This window comes from Leuciscus leuciscus (genome assembly GCF_965113295.1).
Source record: "Leuciscus leuciscus genome assembly, chromosome: 3".
Classification (NCBI taxonomy): Eukaryota; Metazoa; Chordata; class Actinopteri; order Cypriniformes; family Leuciscidae; genus Leuciscus; species Leuciscus leuciscus.
The window spans coordinates 9,737,413-9,759,859 of NC_138727.1; the positions used below are offsets into that span (position 1 = coordinate 9,737,413).

General features: G+C 36.6%; 2 protein-coding genes across 2 annotated transcripts; both read left to right on the forward strand.

The window, feature by feature from the left end:
• Positions 1 to 638: 638 nt before the first annotated feature.
• Positions 639 to 3,259, forward strand: lratb.2 (lecithin retinol acyltransferase b, tandem duplicate 2). The gene is made up of 2 exons (XM_082164954.1): positions 639 to 1,610; positions 2,873 to 3,259. The coding sequence occupies exons 1-2, from the start codon at positions 957 to 959 to the stop codon at positions 3,026 to 3,028; spliced, it is 810 nt and encodes a 269-aa protein (XP_082021080.1). The 5' UTR covers positions 639 to 956; the 3' UTR covers positions 3,029 to 3,259.
• Positions 3,260 to 4,760: 1,501 nt separating this feature from the next.
• On the forward strand, positions 4,761 to 10,468 carry rbm46 (RNA binding motif protein 46; the record flags this gene model as incomplete). The annotated part of the gene is made up of 5 exons (XM_082165897.1): positions 4,761 to 4,866; positions 5,479 to 5,816; positions 6,011 to 6,140; positions 6,882 to 7,682; positions 10,126 to 10,468. 5 exons carry the CDS (start codon positions 4,761 to 4,763, stop codon positions 10,317 to 10,319), a joined length of 1,569 nt encoding a protein of 522 aa, XP_082022023.1. The 3' UTR covers positions 10,320 to 10,468.
• Between the last annotated feature and the right edge of the window lie 11,979 nt (positions 10,469 to 22,447).

Here is a 22,447-nt window from a genome sequence, read left to right on the forward strand (position 1 = left end):
TAGTAAGTACATATATAGCGTGTAACTACTTTACCTTAAAATGATGTGTAATAATAAAAAATAATTTACATCTATATTTGCATTTGTGTTTATTTTCAGATGTTTGCCAAAGAAAATGAACACCAATTGTTTCAGTCTTTTAAAAAAAGTACAGTTTACACTTTAATTTTTACAATTTAACTCAAAGTGTTGACAAATAATTTATGTTTTTCTGGTGAGGCGGCATACGAGTTGATTTTATTGGTAACACATTCACATTAGAATAAGGTTTGGTTTGTTATTGTAGTTAACTAAAATGGTTACGCTTTACAATAAGGTCTAATTTTAACGCATTCAATAACATGAACTAACAATGAGCAATATATTCATACATCATGCAAGTTCAAAATGTCCATGTTAGTTCACAGTGCATTATAATGTTAACAAATGTAACTTTTGATCTTAAAAAATCTATTATAAATGTTAAGATTAATATTAAGGTAATGTTCATTGTTAGTTCATGCTAACTTTAACATGAACTAACAATGAACATTCTGTATATATATATATATATCGTTTATATTTATATTAGTTAATGTTGATCTTAACATTTATTAGTACATTTTTTAAGATCAAAAGTTGCATTTGTTAACATTAGACAATGCACTGTGAACGAACATGAACATTTTGAACTTGCATGCAAAGGATTAGGAATATATTGCTCATTGTTCATTGCAAAATGAGACCTTACTGTAACAATGTTATTTAACAAAGGAGAATCTTGAAAATGTTTAACAAGTCAGTTATTGGTTTTAAGGACTTACATCGGCATTGCTGCAACATTTGTTCATTATACAATCAGCAATACCTTTCTTTGTTCCAGATATAGAAAACATTAGGCAATTTTATCCAAAAAGGGTGAGAAGGTCTACAGAGTCATTGGGTAACTATGCTTTGTTTGTTTCAATGGGCATGTGATGTACTTATTCTGGAGCTTTTTTTCAAAAAAAAAAAAAAAAAAGCCCTGGGTTTGTAATCCTCACGCTCCCTCCCAAGTCTGCCTCGACTGGGATAAAGCCTGCAGGTGCCAGACCATCCAGAAGCTCACCACTTCTCCAGTGAGGATGTTTCCCCTACAGTTCCTCAGCCTGTTTAATATTGCAGTGGCCACAATCTTTGAAGAAAAAAAGAAGCAGCAAGTGGTCCAACATGACTTCTCCATTTATAAAAGAGGAGATCTGCTAGAGGTCCCTCGAACTCTTTTTACACACTTTGGAATTTATCTGGGGAACAACCGTGTGGCTCACCTCATCCCTGATATCTTGCCAGTCTTGACCACTGAACAGCAGGCCCTTGAGAAAATGGTGACTAACAACCGGCTGATTTTGGGTGTGATAGCAAAAAAAGCAAGTGTCCGCGTGGACTCAGTGGAGGACTTTGCATATGGAGCAGAGATTCTGGTCAACCATATGGACAAGGTGTGCAGTCGGCCACCGTTAGCCGGAGAAGAGGTGGCTAGAAGAGCTGAGAAGCTCTTGGGCTCCGTGGCTTACAGTCTGCTGTGGTACAACTGCGAGCATTATGTCATGTACTGCAGATACGGCACCAGCATGAGCTTTCAGACCTACCAGGTGAGATGTTTCAGAAGAGAGAGCAAAATCAGAAGTCTGTGTTTAGCATGTTCAAAAGAAATCTATCAAAAGAAATAGAGGTTATTTTCATGTACTCTTGAAATAATTCATCTGAAGCTCTGAAATTTGTAAATCTTCAGTATTATTAACAACTTTAATATTCAGTACCAAAATAGACTTTCTTGGGTTGCTTTGGTAGAGTATATTTGTGACCATAAGACCATGCCAACATGAATTTATGTAATCTACAAGGACTAAAGGAAGTAAAAAGTCTTAAAACTCTTTAAGCATTTCATCTCTCGCTATGTTGTCTCTTTCAATCAATAGGAGACTGAGGAGGACACTTTTGCAAAAATATTGCATTGACTAAGAAGTCTTGAAATTAGGATAAAAATATCTTTAGCTAACCATGTCTAATGGGATTACGCACAAAAATTAGGTTCAGAAATGTGATGTGAGTGAGAAATATAAATCACTTTTATGCAAGGCATTGTTGGTGAGTGTGTAGGGTTGTAGTAAAATAGCAAATATATCAGTTATAGCAGATGTCTGTAAGTGAAATGTATTAAAGCTGCTTAAATCACAAAAGATTCGGTTCACCAACAGGTCAAACAAAAAACAACATGTATGAGTTGCATACAATCGGTGCATAAAAACTATGGAGTGGAAGAGAACAGGCAGACATGAACATGAGTTTAGACTATTAGAGCATTAACATTAGAGGTGATTTATTCTATTTATTTATTTTTATGATTCAGTTGCTCCAGTTGGTGTTGAGCAAGAATGTTAATCTGCAGATTCCAGGCAACAGGCAGTAATCTCTTTGAAACTCTTTGCATACACACACATCATCTCTCTTTCTTTTTTCAGTCTAAACGATGATGATATTCCAACAGCATGACAAAACTAACCACTCTCCAACTGTGGTGGATGTGATTTTGCCACAAGAATCTAAAATATAGGCTCATCAAAGGACAACTATTCTGTTTTTTTGTTTTGTTAGGCTCTCTAAATGATCTGTCTTCCATTAAATGGAAATGAACCATGGAAATCAGGAAATCTGTGGTGGCACTTTGAAAAAAAAAAAATGCATCCAAAAAATTCCACCAATTCAACACCAAAGAAAGTTATTACTGTCAGTGTTTAGAGAGACTTAAGATCCTCAACTGACCTTTCTCATTTGAAAAAGAAAAAAAATTGTTTTTAAATTGAATGCAAATGCAAAATTCTAAACTTTGGACTTCTTGTTTTCTCCCCAACAGTTCTGCAAAGCTGTGCGCAAGATTGTGTGCAGCAAGACAAGTTCTCTTCTAAGTTTTCTGTTGTGCTTGTTCATTATGTTTTATCTGGAAACCGTGTCCATCTTTGTAATTTTACCCACGGTTTTCATCCCAGGCACTATTTGGATGGCATCCTGAAGCTGTGTCAAACAACTGTCTGGAGACAACAGGATATTTTTTGGAATTTTTTTTTTCTTTCCATTGTTCATTATTTAGTTAAACATAGTGCTTCATTACTCTAAAGCACATTTTTTAAAGACTTATCAGGACAAAGAAGACCTTTCGATTAAACCTATGTGATCTTTCCAGTATTGTCATGTTAATAGCCTATCAGATAATTTATTTTCATACTGTATGTTGTGACTTACAATAGGCCTATTGCCATATCAGTATTAGGCCTATTAATTAAAGGACATTTATGTTTTTGTCTGTAAATGGTGTCTATTCATGTACATTCATGTATAGCCTTATTAGCCTGTATGTATATGTGTGTGTGTGTGTGTGTGTATATATATATATATATATATAGAGAGAGAGAGAGAGAGAGAGAGAGAGAGAGAGAGAGAGAGAGAGCGAGAGCCTAAAAGTCTAAATACGGTATTATATTGTGAAATATCACAGGTAAAGCCTGTGAAGTGGTAATAATGTAATTAACTGTGAAATATTACAGTTATGTCTTGTGAAATCCTAGAAATATTTTACAGTGTAGGCCTACTTGAAGCTAGCTACTTAAAGAATGTCATATATTTAGGAAAACCATGGTATGCCTACTCAGTCTAAATAGTGGGACACTTTTTGCCATTGAGATGACTTACTAGAAAAAGTATCCTAATCAACCGGAAATAAATAAATAAATACCATATAATATTTTTAGCATAATTTAAAATAACCAGATTTTCCTCAGAATTTTGATTTCCATGCACTTATTTTTTTGTATTTTATTTTTGTATTTTTTTCTTGAACGTTAATTACGTAAATGTAAGTTGCAGATCAAATGCTGCCCTTCTGCAAAAACGCCCGGGCAGCTCATTAGTTGAAAACACGACCGACCGTCAGGTAAATAGTGTTTGTCGTAACGTTAACAATAACATTTCGTCCACAACATCGAATCGTCGTCGATCATCAAGTGTCACACAAAGTTATCCCTGCAATTTACGTTTCCTAATTAATTTATTGTGTGGCCAAAAGGTAAGAGAAGCGGTTTAATTGCATCAGTATCAGTTTGAACAATTCCAGTGTCATTTTTTTCACGAGAGCTGATAACAGAAGTGTGTCACACATTACTCGCATTATACTATTATTCACTCACAGCTTGGTATATAAAATATATTCGACTAAGGAAACTAGTTTGGTTGTCGCATTTGCTTCCCGCTCGTTTAAATGGTCTGGCTGTTCTGTTCTGAATATGAACTTTTTACCTCAAAATCCTGACACACTTTTTTTTGTTAAGACTCTCGAAGGTTATATATAGTAGTGAATTGTTTTATTGGTTTATGCAGTTTTATTGGTGTTTTCATAAAAAATGAACGTTAAATTCGAATAATAATGTATATTTTGTTACTTGACAGGTCGATAGTTATGATGCTAATTTTGTTTGCTAGCTGAGAAAAGCTGCGTTCCTACGCAAGCCTTAAATCTCACACTCGTCAATTGTCATTTTATCAATAAATATAGATATTTGTGTGTAACACCTTAACGTTTTTCTACTTAGTAGGCCTACTTATCTACATTTATACACGTACGCCATTTGAACTTTCATAAATAGAGAGGCTCAAGTGTGATACCTGACACAACGGTTTTCTTTGGTAGCGCTGTGTTTTCTGACATGATCATGGATGAAGGCAGCATCATTCAGTCATCCGAGAACAGTATGATGGACAGCTCAAAAGAAGCTGCTCTTTTATCCCTGATGGACAGGACAGGCTACAGCATGGTTCAGGAAAATGGACAGAGAAAGTTTGGTGGTCCACCTCCAGGTAATATGGAAACTGCATACAAGATATCATCTAAGTTAGGCTCCATGAATAATTTATGTATGGGCCAGAATGGGGAAATATTGTTGACCAGTAGCCAAATAGCTATTTAGGTATTATTTTAAGCACCTGATGTAGATAAATCAGCCTTTCTAAAATCTCTGGATCCTGGGACAAAATGTCCATCCTCTACTACACAGATGACTACAAACTTACAATAAGCTTTATTCTGTTTCGTTACAATCCAATAATTTCAGTATTGATAGAATCAAGCTCCAGCCAATGCTTTTTCTTGCTTGCTATTAAGAAGGTAAAATTACTGCAACTGTAATTTCATGTTGTCTTTAACAGTTTACAATTAGATTGATTAAAGTTATAAGAATATGATTTGTAAGTAGTCAAGAAAGTTTAAATTGCTAATGATGTATTAATCATCTTTCATTTTTTTATTGGCCTGTATCATAATTTGCCATAAAATGTGCAATACTATTGCTGTAAAACATTACTGTAATACAATTAAGACTGGAATTCTATAATACAAAACCATTCAAACTTGGTATTTTTAGTTTTGTCAGATAGTGGTGTTCATAATAATAAACTAAAGTTATGTCTCAGGTTGGGAGGGCCCCCCTCCTCCACGAGGATGTGAGGTGTTCGTGGGTAAAATCCCCAGAGACATGTACGAAGACGAGCTGGTACCTGTTTTTGAGCGGGCCGGTCACATCTACGAGTTCCGTCTGATGATGGAGTTCAGTGGGGAGAACCGTGGCTACGCATTCGTCATGTACACAACGCGCGAGGGAGCCCAACGTGCAATCCAGCTCCTGGACAACTTCGAAATCCGCCCCGGAAAGTTCATAGGAGTATGTGTAAGTCTGGACAACTGCCGCCTTTTTATCGGCTCCATCCCGAAAGACAAGAAAAAGGAGGAGATCCAAGAAGAAATGATGAAGGTCAGTATATCACACGACTGCAAACATTAGAAACTACACAGAACTGTTAAAACTGTATGACATGTTCACAAGCACCATCTTGTGAACAAAAATCTTAAAAGAAATGTACATTTGATAACATTACAGAAAGCATAATAAAACAGTCGGTTGTGATCTAATGTCTAATCTATTTTTTATTGCAATTCTAAATCCAGGTGACTGAAGGGGTGGTGGACGTGATTGTGTATCCCAGTGCAATGGACAGGATGAAGAATCGTGGCTTTGCCTTTGTCGAGTATGAATCCCACAAGGCAGCTGCCATGGCACGCAGGAAACTCATACCAGGTGCAAAAGCACAGCGGAAATATACAAAAAGATTTATTTTTGGTGGTACTTGATATGGCAAGCATCATTAGTTCTATTGCTCATATATTAGATATATTAGTTTTCACTGCTTTGCAATCTTTAATCAAAATAGAAAAACTCACTATGCCTTTTGAAATGACTTTAATTTTTGGCCAACCATGCCTCTTTTTCTCCAGCCACCTGGAAGGTACATGCATATGTAATGACAACTTTTCACAATTCAGTCAGTTCCTCATTATTTTTCTTACTGAATATATTCTAGTTGGTTATGGAAGTAAAACAAGTGATCTTTTCTGGAAAATCCAAGGAAAATCCCTGATACACACATGACACCTGATACACACAAAAAACACACATGATATTTTGTAAATAAATTATTTTATTTCAGACAGATAGGAATAAAGTGGCTGGAGAAGCAGGCCAAAAATAGAAACTATTCTGTTTTTTATTGTTTTTTTTAATGGACAATAATTTGCAGTAATCAAGCAGTTAGGACTGCTTGATTACCAAAAGCAGTAATCAAGCAGGCTGCAAATAGAAATATTAAATATGCAACTATCACACTGTTTTGAAAGTGTAACAAAATTTGGTGGGTGGTGTTTCAATTTTAGCCGGTGCATATTTCACAAGGGTTTGAGCATGACACTTCAACATTACACTTGTTAGAACTATTCACAAATACACAACTAACTGTGTGTCAATATCAACTCTATGTTTCAGGAACATTTCAATTGTGGGGTCACACCATCCAGGTTGACTGGGCAGAACCTGAAAAGGAATTAGATGAGGAAACCATGCAACGAGTGCGAGTCCTCTATGTTCGTAACCTCATGCTGAGCACCACGGAGGAGACGCTTCGCTCTGAGTTCTCACGCCTGAAGCCTGGCTCTGTGGAACGTGTTAAGAAGCTGACGGATTATGCCTTCATCCACTTCTATAACCGTGAGGATGCCCTAACTGCTCTTGAGTCCATGAATGGGAAAGTTATTGATGGTTCGCCCATCGAGGTGACTCTTGCCAAGCCTGTCAGCAAAGATGGGAACAAAAGATCCGGACCACGGGGTAGCCACAATGGAATGGCAGCTGGCGGAAACTACAGTGATTCCAGCTTCTTGTTCCAAAGTAGAGATGATATGAACTTTGGAACAGGAGCAATGGGTGATGGGTTATCTGCACGTCCCCTCAGCCTGCCGCCTCACTTGGGCAGCCCGTATGCAGTGGACTTGGATCGCTGTGCGTATCCATTCCTACCAGGATCCACTTTGGTCCCAGTCAGCCTGAACACCCTGAAGCCCAGCCAGCTGTGCTCAGCTGTATCATTGCTGGATTACTACTGCCACAAGAATGACTGGTCTCTGCCTGAGTATCACCTCTACTCCCTAGCCGGACAGGAGGGGAAAATACTGCTCATCTACAAAGTAGTCATCAGCAGCACCAGGAGCAGCTTCATGCCTGATAAAGTCTGCACCATATTAGAGGATGCCAAGGAGCTTGCTGCTCAGAATGCACTCTGGAACCTGGGTTAGTTTCTCTCAGTTGTTCTCTGGTTTCTTTAATTGTCTTTTCGGTACAACATTTAAAGGTTACATACAAATTGAAGTTAGGAGTGCACTGATATAAAAATTCTGGCCGATACATAAAGTATAAGACAGGGGTCGGCAACCTTATGGCACGCGGAAAGATGATCACAGAAGAGCCCACCTCCGCGCGATCTGCGTGCCAGCGCAGGTTAAAATCTCTCACATTAAAAGTATTTTTAACTTAATAAAACAGGCTGTAACTATGGGGAATGATTACCTTAAAAATGTACATCCATATCAGGGTGGCCGCGGGTCCTTAAAAAGTCTTAAAATGTCTTAAATAAAGTTTTCCTAAAAAAAGGCCTTAAAAAGTCTTAAAATGTCTTAAATTCAGATTCGATAGGTCTTAAATATTCTGGTCACGTTACCGCTAAAATTTCTCCAGTCTGACGGACCTAATATCCATCAAATAACCAGTGAAGCATCGAATCGCGAGAATGATTCAGATTTTATTACATAAACAGCTATTGATAATGATAATGTATGCTTTTTCTGGTAACGCTGTTGAGGCTCGCGCTGCTTGTCTCTGTTATAGATTTTATAGGAAGAAATCAAAACAAATGAGCATAACGGCAAACAAAAAAACTCCCAGAAGAAACATACTGAGGTAAAAATACACTCTCGCGTTTCGGGAGTCGGGATAGACGGAATTGTCACTTGCATAATCGGGCCAGCATTGCATCATAAGTAACTTTACCATTTGCACGTCTTTTAAAGTTTTACCTGATTAAACATTCACGCGATTTGAAACTATTCAGTACTTGCGCGCTGTCTGAGAGAGATGTTTTTTTTTTCTGCACAAATACATAGAGTAAAGCCGCCTCACAAACAGCTCACGGGTAACAAAAGTTATTTTTCGTGGATTTTATCGCTGTAACAGTCAAAAACATGCGAAAATGATGTCAATTTCGGTCTTGGTGAGTATCCTCTAAACACAGTCGGTTATGTCTTAAGCATAAATCGCACGTGACCGTATAATGAAAACAGGACCCGTGCACTAGCTCTTAAAGGGACAGCACAGCAGCCATATGTGTCTGTCATTAATTTGGTTGTCAAAACAACAAACCATAGCTTTTATTTTAAGGAATCAGGATTAATAGCCTATGTATTTAATTTAGTCAGGACTAAAATACTACCCAGTGTTATTTTACATTTGATTACTTTATTCAGTCTCTGTAGTATTTCTGAATACTAGTGTTAGACCTAAGCAAAAACTTTTCTCTTTATTTCTATTTATTGGTATCTTTATTCTATTGTATTTATTTGTGCTACGTTTTTCAATTTAATTCAAAGATTGAAATCAAGCTTCCTTGTGTTGTGTACATTCTTAAGACCAAAATTACCCCATTGTAAAAATGCAATGAGTGAGCATACATTTTAGCGAGATACATGTAATAAAAAAAAAAGTCTAAACTCCCCCCTCAAATTTCCCCCCCATTTTTCAAAATGAAATTCAGGCCCTGAGTGAATATTAAATTATTTCAATTACTTAGGTTAAATATTACATATACGCATGTAATATAATATGTATTTCCATCACAGGTTTGGTCTTAAATTTCATTCAAAGTGGCATTAAAAAGGTCTTAAAAAGTCTTAAATTTAACTTGTTTATATCTGTAGACACCCTGCATATGCAAGTTTTAGGGACTTTATTTAAATTAAATACATAGGCCTGCACCTCTTTAGCTATTGTCATGTCATGTGTCAGTGATTATCCCTCTGCGTGTACATTTTTGGCACATGTGCCATAGGTTGCTGACCCCTGGTATAAGACGATAATTACTTCCATGTTATGACTGAAACTAAAAAAAGAATACTTTAATTAAGAAATTCATACTTTTATTAAGCAAAGACAATTGAATTGATCAAAAGTGGCATAAAATACATTTACAATGGTACAAAAAAATTCTATTGCAAAATTACAAAAATGTCACAGTTTCCACAAAAATATTAAGCAGCACAACTGTTTTCAGCATTGATAATAATAAGAAATGTTTCTTGAGCACCAAATCAGCATATTAGAATGATTTCTGAAGGATCATGTCACATTTTAACATATATTAAAGTAGAAAACAGTTTTTTTAAATTGTAATAATATTTCACAATTTACTGTTTTACGGTATTTTTAATACCGTAAAAAAAACATACGAAACTTTCTTCAAAAACATTAAAAAAATCTTACCAACCCCCAACTTTTGAATGTGTATATATCAAATATCAACTGATATATATCCTAAATTGATTGTTACAGATAAATTAAAATGTAACTATTGTCTAACAAGCAATATGCTACCAATATATTGTGCAAACTACTTTCAGTATGTATGCACATGTTAAAGGTTGTGTTTTCTATGTGCTTGTGTGTGTGTGTTTCCCTATAACAGATTGCTCTATCAATTCCTCTGGCTCTCCTGTGAATGTTTCTTCTCCTGCACCTTCTGCCTCTGGTTTCCTGTCCTTTGGATGCAGGTCTCTGCCTTACCAAGCGTACCCCATGGCCTCCATCTCGCCTCCTCTACCCATCTCCTGCTCCTCTGCCCAAAGACTTTACCTCCCCAACCAGTCATCGTTCCTGTAGTCAAGCCATCCAGTAACTGAAAAGTTACTTTACTTGCAGTGTGTTTCTTAAATGTTCATATTCTTAAATGTCATTTTTATTGTTTCACATATTTTTCGGTTTAGTGCTGTTTTCATAAAATGACTAGCTGCGGCAGGATTTGTTTTTTCTTTTCTTTTTATTTACATACTGTAACTTTTACTGTTGTTGTTTGTTTAGCTGAGTATTTTATATATTCTGTTAGGGTGTTTATTTCCCTTTTTTATTCTTAAAGGGGATAGTTCACCCAAAAATGAAAATTCTGTCATCATTTACTCACCCTCAAGTTGTTTCAAACCTGAATGAATTTCTATTTTCTGCTGAACACAAAAGAAGATATTTTGAAAAATGTCTGTAACCAAACAGTTGATGGACCCCAATGACTTCCATAGTATTTTTTTTTCCTACTATGGAAGTCATTGGGGTCCATCAACTGTTTGGTTACAGACATTTTTCAAAATATCTTCTTTTGTGTTCAGCAGAAAATAGAAATTCATTCAGGTTTGAAACAACTTGAGGGTGAGTAAATGATGACAGAATTTTCATTTTTGGGTGAACTATCCCTTTAAGAAGTAAGTTATTTACTTGCATTAGAAACAGTGTTTGAATAGAAACTAAAGATATAAACTGTTAAAATTAGCAAAAAACAGACGCATCTTCTTAATACTGCAATAGTGAGTAGGTAATGTTGCACGTTCAACTTTGTGTTACATTCCCCCTGGCAGATTAAATTTCATAATTTCATTTTGATTGTTCATTTATTATGGATGTAAAAAGAATGTTTTGATAAAATGACCAACAATGCTCAAACATTATAACCACCTAGTCAAGCATGCAGTTAGTACATTAAAGGTGCTCTTTTATATTGTTGTATTTGTTTTTCGTTTTGTTTCCTGCGCTCGTCCTCAATTTATATGCTAGGTAGGTTGCTAGGTATATGGATAGTGTCATGCAAAAGCAAAACTTTTCATCATAATCTCATCATGTCTGGCTTCATAATGCAACCCGCTTCATGTAATATAAAACAGCTTTGATTAGTCTTTTAGTTTTAAACCTTTTTAAAGATTTCCTTATGTGTTATAATTTTAAGCACTTTTAAGTCAGTTGAAGCATGTTTATTGTAATTATTTCTGAGTCAGATATTATATGATTAAGGTAATTAAACCAAGTAAATATTCAAAAAGTACAGAATAATACATCTTTATTAAACTCACAGGGCAATTAAGTTTTGTGCATACAAAATTAAACAGTCTCTGACACTAGGATCCAGGCAAAATTCAATATAAAAAATATCCGATGACTAAGATTAAAAATACAATCCAATGGTGCAAATTATATAATTAAAACATTGTGCATGTGGTGACAATTTAGTATACTTGTGTGTCAAGCTCCTGGCTTGACTCATTGCTGTCCTCTTTTCAGTAATTGGATAGCCTCTGCTATGCTAAGGAGTAGATTCAATTGGCAATGGAGATGCTGTCTGTTGTGCAATGCTGGGCCTTTCTGCCAGTGTTGCTGCTCACAGAATGTGCTGAGGCTTTGTAGGGCCACCAGTGATTTCTAATGAGATTTTTGATGCTTTGGAGGCAGTCTATGTTCATAACAGTGAGAGATGTAAACCAGTATGGAGAATGAAAGGGAGTGACAGAATACTCTCATTATAAGAGCTGTATAAGGTTTGTAAGATCTTTTTAGGACACAAAATTAGTTGTTTCTTTACAAAATATAGCCATTAGTTTGCTTTTTGTGTTTTATTGACTTTATTATATCCATATGCTATACAGGACAGTACAGAGAGAGAAAGCGCAGACTGAACCTGAACCGCCATTGCATAAATTCTACATTGGGTCAAGTGTGTATTTGAAATATTTAATTATAAATGGAATTTACTTACTAGAAATGTGTTGTACATATTGCTTTACCTTTACTCTTCAATTCTTTAGCCTCTTTTTTTACTCTTTTAGCCAGACCATGGGACTGGCATCCATGAAGTACACCTGATCAGCAGATGTTTGAAGAAGCTCAGGGGACGTCTTTCGATCCAAATCAGGCATGTGACTGCAACTCTTCCCAATTCAATTGGGACATTTCTAACATTGGTTTATTGAAGCATTTTTATGTCCTTTTTAGGAAAGGCAGAACAGGGTTTGCTGAACAAACGTAGCACCTCGGTTCATCATTACTTCTTCATTCTTGTCATCACGTGTACTGTAAAAGTACAGCAGGTGCTTTTGGTAAGTATTGTGAAACTTCACATTATTTGTAGGCCAACAGTATAGGCACTAAAAATGACAGTCTTACCCCAGGTCTGGTAATTACTTTTTCGAAGCTGTTGGAAATTAACCTGTCCACTCTGGGTACTGATAAATACTTTCATGATGTCATGAGGTCTATTAGCATTTGTACTGTGAGACACTTCACCTGTTTGGCGTTATTGTGGTGGCCATTGACGTCACATATACTTTCTTTGGATTCAAAGGGAGTACTTCAGCTTTGAAAATACTGAAGGGAGCAGTGAAGGGAGCTTTTTAACATGACATCTTCAGAAATCCTGCAGTAACCTTGGAAACCACAGCCAAAAGCTGTGTTGCTAGAGAAACAAACTATTTTATCCCTTCTCAAAAGATGAGGTCAACCAGTTTCCTGGAAGGAAAGCTTTGCCCGCGCTTAAAAGGTGATGTTTAGGATTAACGGACCACTTTGGTGTATCTCGGAATTTGATATTTGTGATTCTGGGTACATTTTTTTAAATTGAGATTTATACACCATCTGAAAGCTGAATAAATAAGATTTCCATTGATGTATGGTTTGTTAGGATATTACAATATTTGGCCAAGATTCAACTATTTGAAAATCTGGAATCTGAAAAAATCTAAACATTGAGAAAATCGCCTTTAAAGTTGTTCATTTATGTTCGCGATTGTGCTGCATTCACTCACAAAATTAAATGTTTTATATATTTATGGTAGGAAATTTACAAAATATCTTCATGGAACATAATCTTAACTTAATAGCCTAAAGATTTTTGGCCTAAAAGAAAAATCGATAATTTTGACCCATACAATGTATTGTTTGGCTATTGCCACAAATATACCCGTGCTACTTGTGACTGGTTTTGTGATCCAGGGTCACATTTGAACAAATATTCAACATTTATTTTGTATTGACTCTTCTCATAGCTGTATTATACCTGTGTCCACTTATTAAATATTAAGTCAATGTGATGTCTGTCGAATACCTATTTAGTAAAACAAAACTGCAGGATGAACCAATGTGCCATTTGTCCCATAGAATCAGACTTTCCTGTTAAAATTAAATTAAAATGACTGTGGCTTAGGACACATTTTTGTGCATATTGTGGGTCTCTGAACGAGACTTTAAAGGTACCATCTTCAATGCCTATCACTAGGGGGCAGTGCAACACTTTGTGGCTGCAAAATTTTCCCAATTCCACTGATTTTATGTCGAGGTGATTGCTTGAGTTCTGTGAATATTTTCCCAGAATAGGTTTTATGCAGTTCACTTATGGATATCTATTCATTACACACCCCCTCCTCAAGTATGTCACATATATTATAATTTATTTATTTATTCCATGATCATATATAATTTTGACCTCAATTATATTGTGAACTTTGAACATGATTGAGAATGAATGTTAAGGTGGGTAGTTATTGCCAATCTTTTTAGTGAATGCATCTTTATGTAGCTCTTTTTTTCTTGTTTTTTCTTCATAAAGTGAGTGGCAGAGGTCACATGTTGGTAATAGTATTCTACAAAAGACTGTTGCCTCCTACAAAATGACCTGTCCAGTTCCTCAAAGTTCACCTGTAGTCAATCATTTTAACCCTTAAAACACCTTTGATCACCAAAATGACATATTTAAAAGTTTTTACTGTAAAAAAAAAAATGTCTTTGTGCCTTGAAAAAGCTTGAATGTAACTCTACTCACTTGCTTTGTTTAGTATACGCGGATCCATGAGTATGTAAATTAGTCCTGCCTCCACTCAGGCCAGCTCAGAGATGCACTCGGTCAACTTTACTCAAGTTACCGTAGTAAACGCTGCACAATGGTAAGTAATTGCTCTTTACAATGTCGGATATAACAGTAATTAATATGATTAGCCTTTTGCTTGACTATGTTATCAAACAGCTAATTATGTTGCTAATGTTACACAAAGCATGTTCGCTGTCTCATTCTGCCTTCTAAAAATCAGCATCCTTAGAAATGCTTTGAACAACTTAGAGCATCAGTGGAGAAAGGCATATAGTTCATCATAACATCGTAAAATACATCATATACATAATTCACCCGCTACATTGCTAAATGTACCAGATCATACCTGATCTGGCTTTTCTTGAGACTCCCCTGCTTCGCAGTATAGTAATGATGAAATGCTAAAGCCCGCCGGCACGTTGACGTAAGTGGTTACAAGGTAGATTGACACGTCAGAAACATCAGCGATTTCAAACCGAGCTTTTGAGACTGTCTTTGGTTCACTGCAGTTTTAAGGAGAAAATACTCAGCAATGGTGTTGACTTATGAATTTACACATGGTTTGTCTGAAAGCATATTAAAAAAACACCACATAGACATATAAACAACATTAAAAGCTTGATTTTCACCACAGGGGGTCTTTAACTATTATACGGTCAAGTAAGTGCAAGAAGAAGAGGAATATGCATTCACTTTATATTTCAGGAGTAACTTACTGTAGTCCTTATATTTTTTAGATTCTGTTTCTGGTTGGGAGGCTATTTGTGGAATGAGAGTGCCCAAAGCAATGGATCATTTTAAGAGCCAATTGCCAAGCGTTTTAAATTTGGAGTAAATCTTATTAATAAAGTCGAGGGCCTCTCAGTGCTTGGTTGTGTGTTATAGAGACAGTCCAATAAAACAAGCACACACAGATACACACACACATGCACTCTCGTGCATGAAAAATGGATAAGTTAGACAGATGAGGTCAAGAAGCAGTCTCATGGTGCTGTGAGAATGGTTTCAGGTGGCAGAGCCCATATGTCAGATCAAGACTAGAGGAAAAATGAAATAAATTCTTATAAGGGTATCAAAAGATAGTGGGCCCCAGAGGATAAAATGATCCCAGCATGATTTTTTCTGAGCCGTAATATATCTGAGCTTGTATCATGACTGACAGCATGCAGAAAAACTGATTACAAATAAATAAATTATCCTATAGGCAGTGAGCTCTTAAATGTACACAAATCATTTTGTTCATACATTTAGACAATGCATTTTTGGAATCAGCATCCAGAACAGTGAGATTATCATTTTAAAATATGTTATACTGTATAAAGACGAGTTAAAAAGTTCATTTGAAGATGTACAGTAGATGGTTAAAATTGCTTTAGACCATCGGGATATGTGCGTGCTGATTACTAATGTATGTGAGCCAAACAGACCACGCGTTCTCTATTTCATGATCAATTTTGATCACAATATTATAACAATGTTGCTTCATTAATGCTATAGTCAGACTGACAGCATTTTGAATAAATGCCCACAGACGAGCTTCAGTATAAATGGATAGTTGATAAATGAAATGACCTTTTCTTTTTCAAATAAATGGTTTTATATTGAGAGGCATTTATTTGCAAGAGAACATGTTTGTTTTTAGATGCCACATGCCTCTATTTACCCTGACTAGTTAATATACATAAATAGTCCTTTTGACAAATTATTTTTTTAAAGGATAAATGTTCCATATATTCCTTCAGTTAAGATATGCTAATATAAAGTGCATATATAATAATGATAGATAGATGGAATGTAGTATTTTACACTGCATGACATTTCAAGCTATTTTGAGAGATTGCTGCTATAACATTTAGTCTTCCAATTTCCAGAGAAATCTTTTTGTTCATTTCAGTTCATGATGAATACTGTCAGATTGCAATTTTGCAATTTCTACAATTTGCTCACAATTTGAATGGATAGTTTTGATAGACAAAGCTTTCCATGGCAAGTAATGAAAATCTAAGACAAGCATAGATAATTGGTCTTAAAATTTTTTATAAAAAAAAATAAATAACATGGCAAGTCAATTGCCCATTGCAGGAGTCTGACCAATTATAAAAGCCATGCAATAAACCTAGATTACCATTCGCCTTTCCAAGAATTTTATAAGCATGCCAGGAATGTACAAATCTTGAATTTATGTTCATAGCTCTGACCTGCACTTTGCACCTGCAGCTTGACGCTAAAATACTGTTCTCTAAAGGTCAATATGTAGCCAGCTGTCAAATAGGCCACCTCCTGTGACAGATAATGACGAACTTTCTCAACCTCTACGTTCATCCACAAGCCAATCTGATGAACAGCGGGAGCTATAGTCACGTATCTTCTAGTAGACCTTAATCATCTGGACAAGAGCACTGTAATCTAGCTGTCTAGCCTCATTGCAATGATATAGTTTGACCTTTGGCCATTGTGAGCTAGAATATTGACACAGGAGACACCCGATTCTATATATTAGATTTTCTGTGCTCTCTAGTCTCAGAGCGTCGTTTTCAATTTATGTGCATTTGTGCCAGACTTTCATTATAAATATAATTTAATGCACTGCTACTTTATGGTTTGACATATTGCTTTATTGGACATTAACCAGGCAAGATGAGTGTGGGTTATACCTGTGCGATATGAATATTGCTTACACGGCACATCCTTTCATACTTTTTTACGTTTCTCTATCAATCTTTCGCTCTTACTTTCTATAAAACTGTCTTGTATAGCACTATGATTCAACACCTTGACTTTTGCATTTGATCGGAGCAGCTGAATATAACTAGATGTGATGTTTTAGTCACGAAGCTTTATAAAATGTGTATTTTAAACAACTTCAGCTGAATCGGTTAGGAATGGAGTCTGCTGTTCAGTTACTGGAACTACAGGGATATTATTTGTCCAAGCCTCTTTCAATGGATTAATTTCTATACATGGCCCCTGTATAGAAAATGTATACCTGACTGTACAAAGACTGAGCAAGACAGCTTGAGGAGAGGTGTGCTATTTTCTTCGCATTCAGGCTTGCGGGTTTTACCTGATGGACAACAAAACTGTCACAAAAATCCTATAGACTTACATTGAGCCATATCTAGGGACTAATATCCACCTTATTTTGCAATGTGGAAGTAAGCTATCTTTAATAAACTTCCAATTCATTAGCCACTATGGGTAAATAACTAGAAAAATACATATAATAATAATAATTATGATACAAAAAAATACCAGAATTGATGAGGTTTGTACAACCCCAAAAATCTGTGATTTGTTAATTATCTTAAACCTTTATTTTACTTACAAAAGTACAATTCCAATGTTTTCACTGGCCAACTTAATTGTATTTTGTAAATATGAACACATTTTGTTTTTGATGGCCCCAGCACACTCTAAAAAAGTTGGGACAGAGGCATGTTTACCACTGTTTTACATCACCTCACCTAAATGTTTGGGAATTGAGGATACTAATTGTTGCAGTTTTGCATGTGTATTTTTTTTTTTTTGCCCAATCTCGTCTGATACAAGACAGCTGTCAACAGTCTGTGGTCATTGTTGTGTGATTCATGATGGGCCGTACATTTTCAATAGGAGACAGATCTGAACTGCTGACAGGCAGTCAAGCACAACATCTCTACTCCGTGTAGAGTGCCTAGAAACCACTCTGTTGAAGCACGTGCAGAATGGTATTGGCCTGGCATTGTCTTGCTTCCCAGGAAAGATGTCATCTTGATGGCAGTACAAGTCTCTGTACAATCCCAATATACGCCTCCATGTCAATGGTACCTTCACACATAAGTCACCCATGCTGTTTCCACTGATGCGCCCCCATACCATGACAGATGTTTGCTTTTACAACTGTCGCTGATGAAAATCTGGATGGTTCCTTTCATCTTTGAGACTGAGAACTCAAAGTCCGTTTTTTCCCCAAAACAAGCTGAAACATGGACTCATCTGACCACAGCTCACATTTCCACTGTCTTTGGGACCATCTGAGATAAGCTCGGGCCCAGAAAACTCAGCGCCATCTCTGCATTGAACAGATGCACAGAGTGAGATTCAAGTTGCATTTCTTGATGTAGCGGGGTTTCCAACTTTTCTGGAATTGGGGTTGTACTTTAAACATGGTCAAAAAGATTTAAAAAGAAACTAAAAAAGCATGTCAAGAAACAGCTGCGTAAAATGGGCCCATGAAAATATTTAACAGACCATGGGCCCTATCTTACAGCCGGCGCAATGCAGTGCCAAGCGCGACGCAAGTGTTTTTTGCTAGTTTCAGTCTGACGCAGTTATCATTTTTACGTCCTGCGCCACGTTATTTAAATAGCAAATGCATTGTCCCGTAGATGGTCTGCTTGCGCACTTTTACCCACCGCATGAGCAGATCCGTTTGTGCTCTGGAGACGCGTTCGGTCTTTCCACTATCAAATTCCGTCATGTAAATAGCGAATCCACCATGGTGCGAGCGCAACTGGCATTTAAAGTGAATGGGAGATGAGACTCTGATTGGTTTATTGCACGCAAAGTCCAAAACACACCCATTACTCATTAAGAGAATAGGGACAACCCTTTTAGACCATGCGCCGGGAGCACCGACCATTTTTCCCGTCGTTAAACTAGCAAAAGTGGATTCGGACACTCCCTAACTGCACTTGCGGCCTGCGCTTTAGACCATGCGCTTAGATTGTTAAAATAGGGTCCCATGTGTAAAGCATTGTGTCCCATGCTGAAAGGAAAAAAAAGCAAATAACTTCAAGGGAGAGTACTAAATCTGCCCTTATTTCAGTTTCAATCAAGCACTTTATTTGCAGACAGATAGAAATTAATACATCTCAGTGTTTGGCCTGCAGCATACTTTAAAATTACAATACAACAAGCTATAAAACATTCTGCAACACAATGAAACATGATTGACTTATTAAAGGCATGGCTCACAACGCTTTTGCAAGGAAAAGAAAGTAATTTTCACTTGAATTACTGAAATGCCTCCGTGGGTTTTACCATTTAGCACCCAAACGCTCCTGAGATTCATGCTCAGCTCAGACTAAATCCCTGACGCGCCACTGACTATGAAGCCTAAATCCCTGGTATTTGTCATCTTTCACTAGCTAAAAGTGATGTGGACAGTTCAAGGCCCAGTGCGAAGTGAAAATGGCAGGGGAGCTCTTGAGCTCAGTGGACTAATGATCATCTGTCCTTGCAGCTAACAGCTGTAATAAAAGATAAAAATGAAGTGCTACGTGTATAAATTCTCTATCTGAACTTTTGTCTCTCAGCTGCACTCGACCTCAAGAGTTTAAATATTGTTATCAAACTTTCTATCGCTTTCCCTGTCAGAGGTCTTTTTAAAAAAAAACATGCATAAAGTGTCCATTACTCTGACAGATATTGAAATCACACCCGTCTCTGTGACAACCTTAAAAAAAAGAGCCTTTTTTAGCCAATCAGAAATGCCCTCTGACTGTCAATCATTCTTTGCCTCCAGGTTTGCTGAAATGTCTTTGGAGTTATAAGAAGCATTCAAGGTCATAACTGTGCTGCTTTTTATTAATGTACTGTAGATTCGCACTTAACATTGGGCCTCATTAATGAAACATGAGCAGAATAAATTGTGTAAATTATTCTCAAATCCATTCAAATGGAAATATTAATGAATTTTTTATGGAAATTGAATTTTATACAAAAATATTAAAAAGTATGGGTTTGAAAACATTTTGCACAGAATTGTGCTCTGCTTGTGTTTCATAAATGATGCCTTTTGAATCTATACAAAACATTATTTTCACCAATATTTCCACTTAGACCTATCTGTGAACACTTTAAAAAGTATTTAAAAAGCGAGGGCATAAGTAACAAACATATTTTAATATAACCAGTGCAATGGTCAAATCAAAGATCTGTTTTGGAAATATGTTTCAGTGGCTTTGCTTTCACACCCTCACAACGATCATTGTCACCCGAATACTAATCACCTGTACCTGTTGTTTATCAGCCATGGACTACTTAAGCACACACCTCAGTCGCACACATTGTTTGTTCTCCCAAGTGGATACTGACACTCGAATTGCTACTTACCTGTGTTGACAACGTCTCTACGAAAGATTCCTATACCTTCTCCAGCGTTCCACGATCTTTACTCTCTCACCATCTCCCTAGTTGTTCTCCTTCGTCTCCGTGCATTTCCTTGTCACCGTTGTTTCCTTCTGGTCATCGACAACTGAGGTGTGTGCTTCTCAACCATCATTCTCCCACTCTGTTATACAATTACTTTCAGTTGACATCTCATCATCCCTCATCACGCTGTTTCCGCCTGCTATCAACGTGTGGTCATTCTCTTTGCAATTTCAATAAACTGATGTTAACTGTTCTCCCGGTGTGCTCTCTGAGTCTATATCGTTACAATATCACACGTTTTTATTATATTATATTGATTTGTTTTTCACTTGTAATGTTACTCAGCCTCTTGCAAAGTGCAGCTCTAATTAACAAATAACATCTGGGACCTGCAGGCAATGTGAACGATTCTTCATAATATTTTAAAAGTATGGTGTACAGAAAGTGTTGGGCTGCTCTTAAACGCTTCTAGCACTTTGTGTGTGTGTGTGTATATGTGTTTTTGTGTGTATACCAGGTTGCAGCTGTGATTGAAACCCTTTTTTTAACCCTATTCAAGTTTTTATTGATGGTCAGGAGGCGCTTATGTGTGGCATGTTTGTCTTTAGATCACATGGATCCATTGAAATGCTCAAAAATATATATACAAAAGATGTCATGACAAGATTTTTTTTAATTTTGAGTCCTTTTAGTATTGTCTATTTTATAGCAATGATTGTTTAATCTTCTGTTGATGTTTGAGAAATCTGAATTCTTTATATTTTAAAGGAACACGCCACCGTTTATAGGCTTATAATTCACCTTCTTTCCTACATTTAGATAGGTGGGCAAATACATTTTTGTCTCAGTGCATGCATTGTTTTAGTTTGACAGGGTCGGCGCGAGCTTAGCTTAGCTTAATGAATGGAATCCTTTGTTGCCAGCTAGCATGTCCTGAGTAAAAGTGATAAAAAAAAACAAAAAAACAACCCCACCTAATTACTTCTTGTCAGTCCTTCCAGAAAAATGCGGAGTTTTTTTGTGATTGTTGCGGGCAAAAATCCTTGATTATGCGGCACGTTTTCTTAAAAAATGCGATGGAATATGCGGGATATTTATGCGATTTTATGCGATGAAATTGCGGGAACTTGCAAAAATTGCGGGAACTTGATGAAAAAGAGAAAAAAAAGTGATTCCCCCAACACCCTGTTCACACTAGGCTACTACCTTAATGTAAAGAGTAATTTCTTATTACTTCCTACTGTATGATAAGCAAGCATACTACATCACAGAAAGTGCAGGGAATATCTTCTCATCTTGTTTTATTTCAGACATGAAACATTATAAACTCATGGCTCAGACTTGCAGAACATTGATGAGTCAAACAAGTTCTGTAGCTTTACAAAAGGAATATGCTACAACTTCTGTAAAAATGAATAAATAAAATTAAATAAAAAAATGCACAAAGTGCAATCTCTTACTGTAACGTAAATGTACATACTGCTAATATACTTACAACTGTAATAACGTCACTTCATAACGTTCCAATGGCAACAGGGGGAAATGGCTGCTCTTGTGTGACGTAAACGCAAAATCTTTCAACTTTCTGCTAAGATATATGTGACTTTTTTGCAACGAAAATGCGGGGATTATGAAATCATGCAAGCCCCGCGTATTTTGCGCGCGAAAATCGGCAATTTATGCGCCGAAAGTGCGGCGTATTTGAAAAAATGCGGCCCCCACATAAATATGCGGACTTTGGCTGATTATGCACTGAATTATGCGATCGCATAATCGCGTTTTTCTGGAGGGACTGTCTTGTGGCCTGCGTATTCACAACGAGTACAAATAGCGATGCAGATTAACACTAGGCGATTTCCTAGGCAGATATTGACTTGGGACTATAAGGGGGAAGCACAGGCGAAGCACTGCCACTTGGGCGCAGAGATATCACGCAACACATGAAATCCCACGACTTCCGTCAACATACCGGAGTGAA

Bases quoted from the DNA above. Each gene is read 5' to 3' on its own strand.
- lratb.2 (XM_082164954.1), top strand. From the start codon at position 957: ATGTACTTATTCTGGAGCTTTTTTTCAAAAAAAAAAAAAAAAAAGCCC. The intron at 1,611-2,872 runs GTGAGATGTTTC...TCTCCCCAACAG, and splicing joins TGAGCTTTCAGACCTACCAG to TTCTGCAAAGCTGTGCGCAA.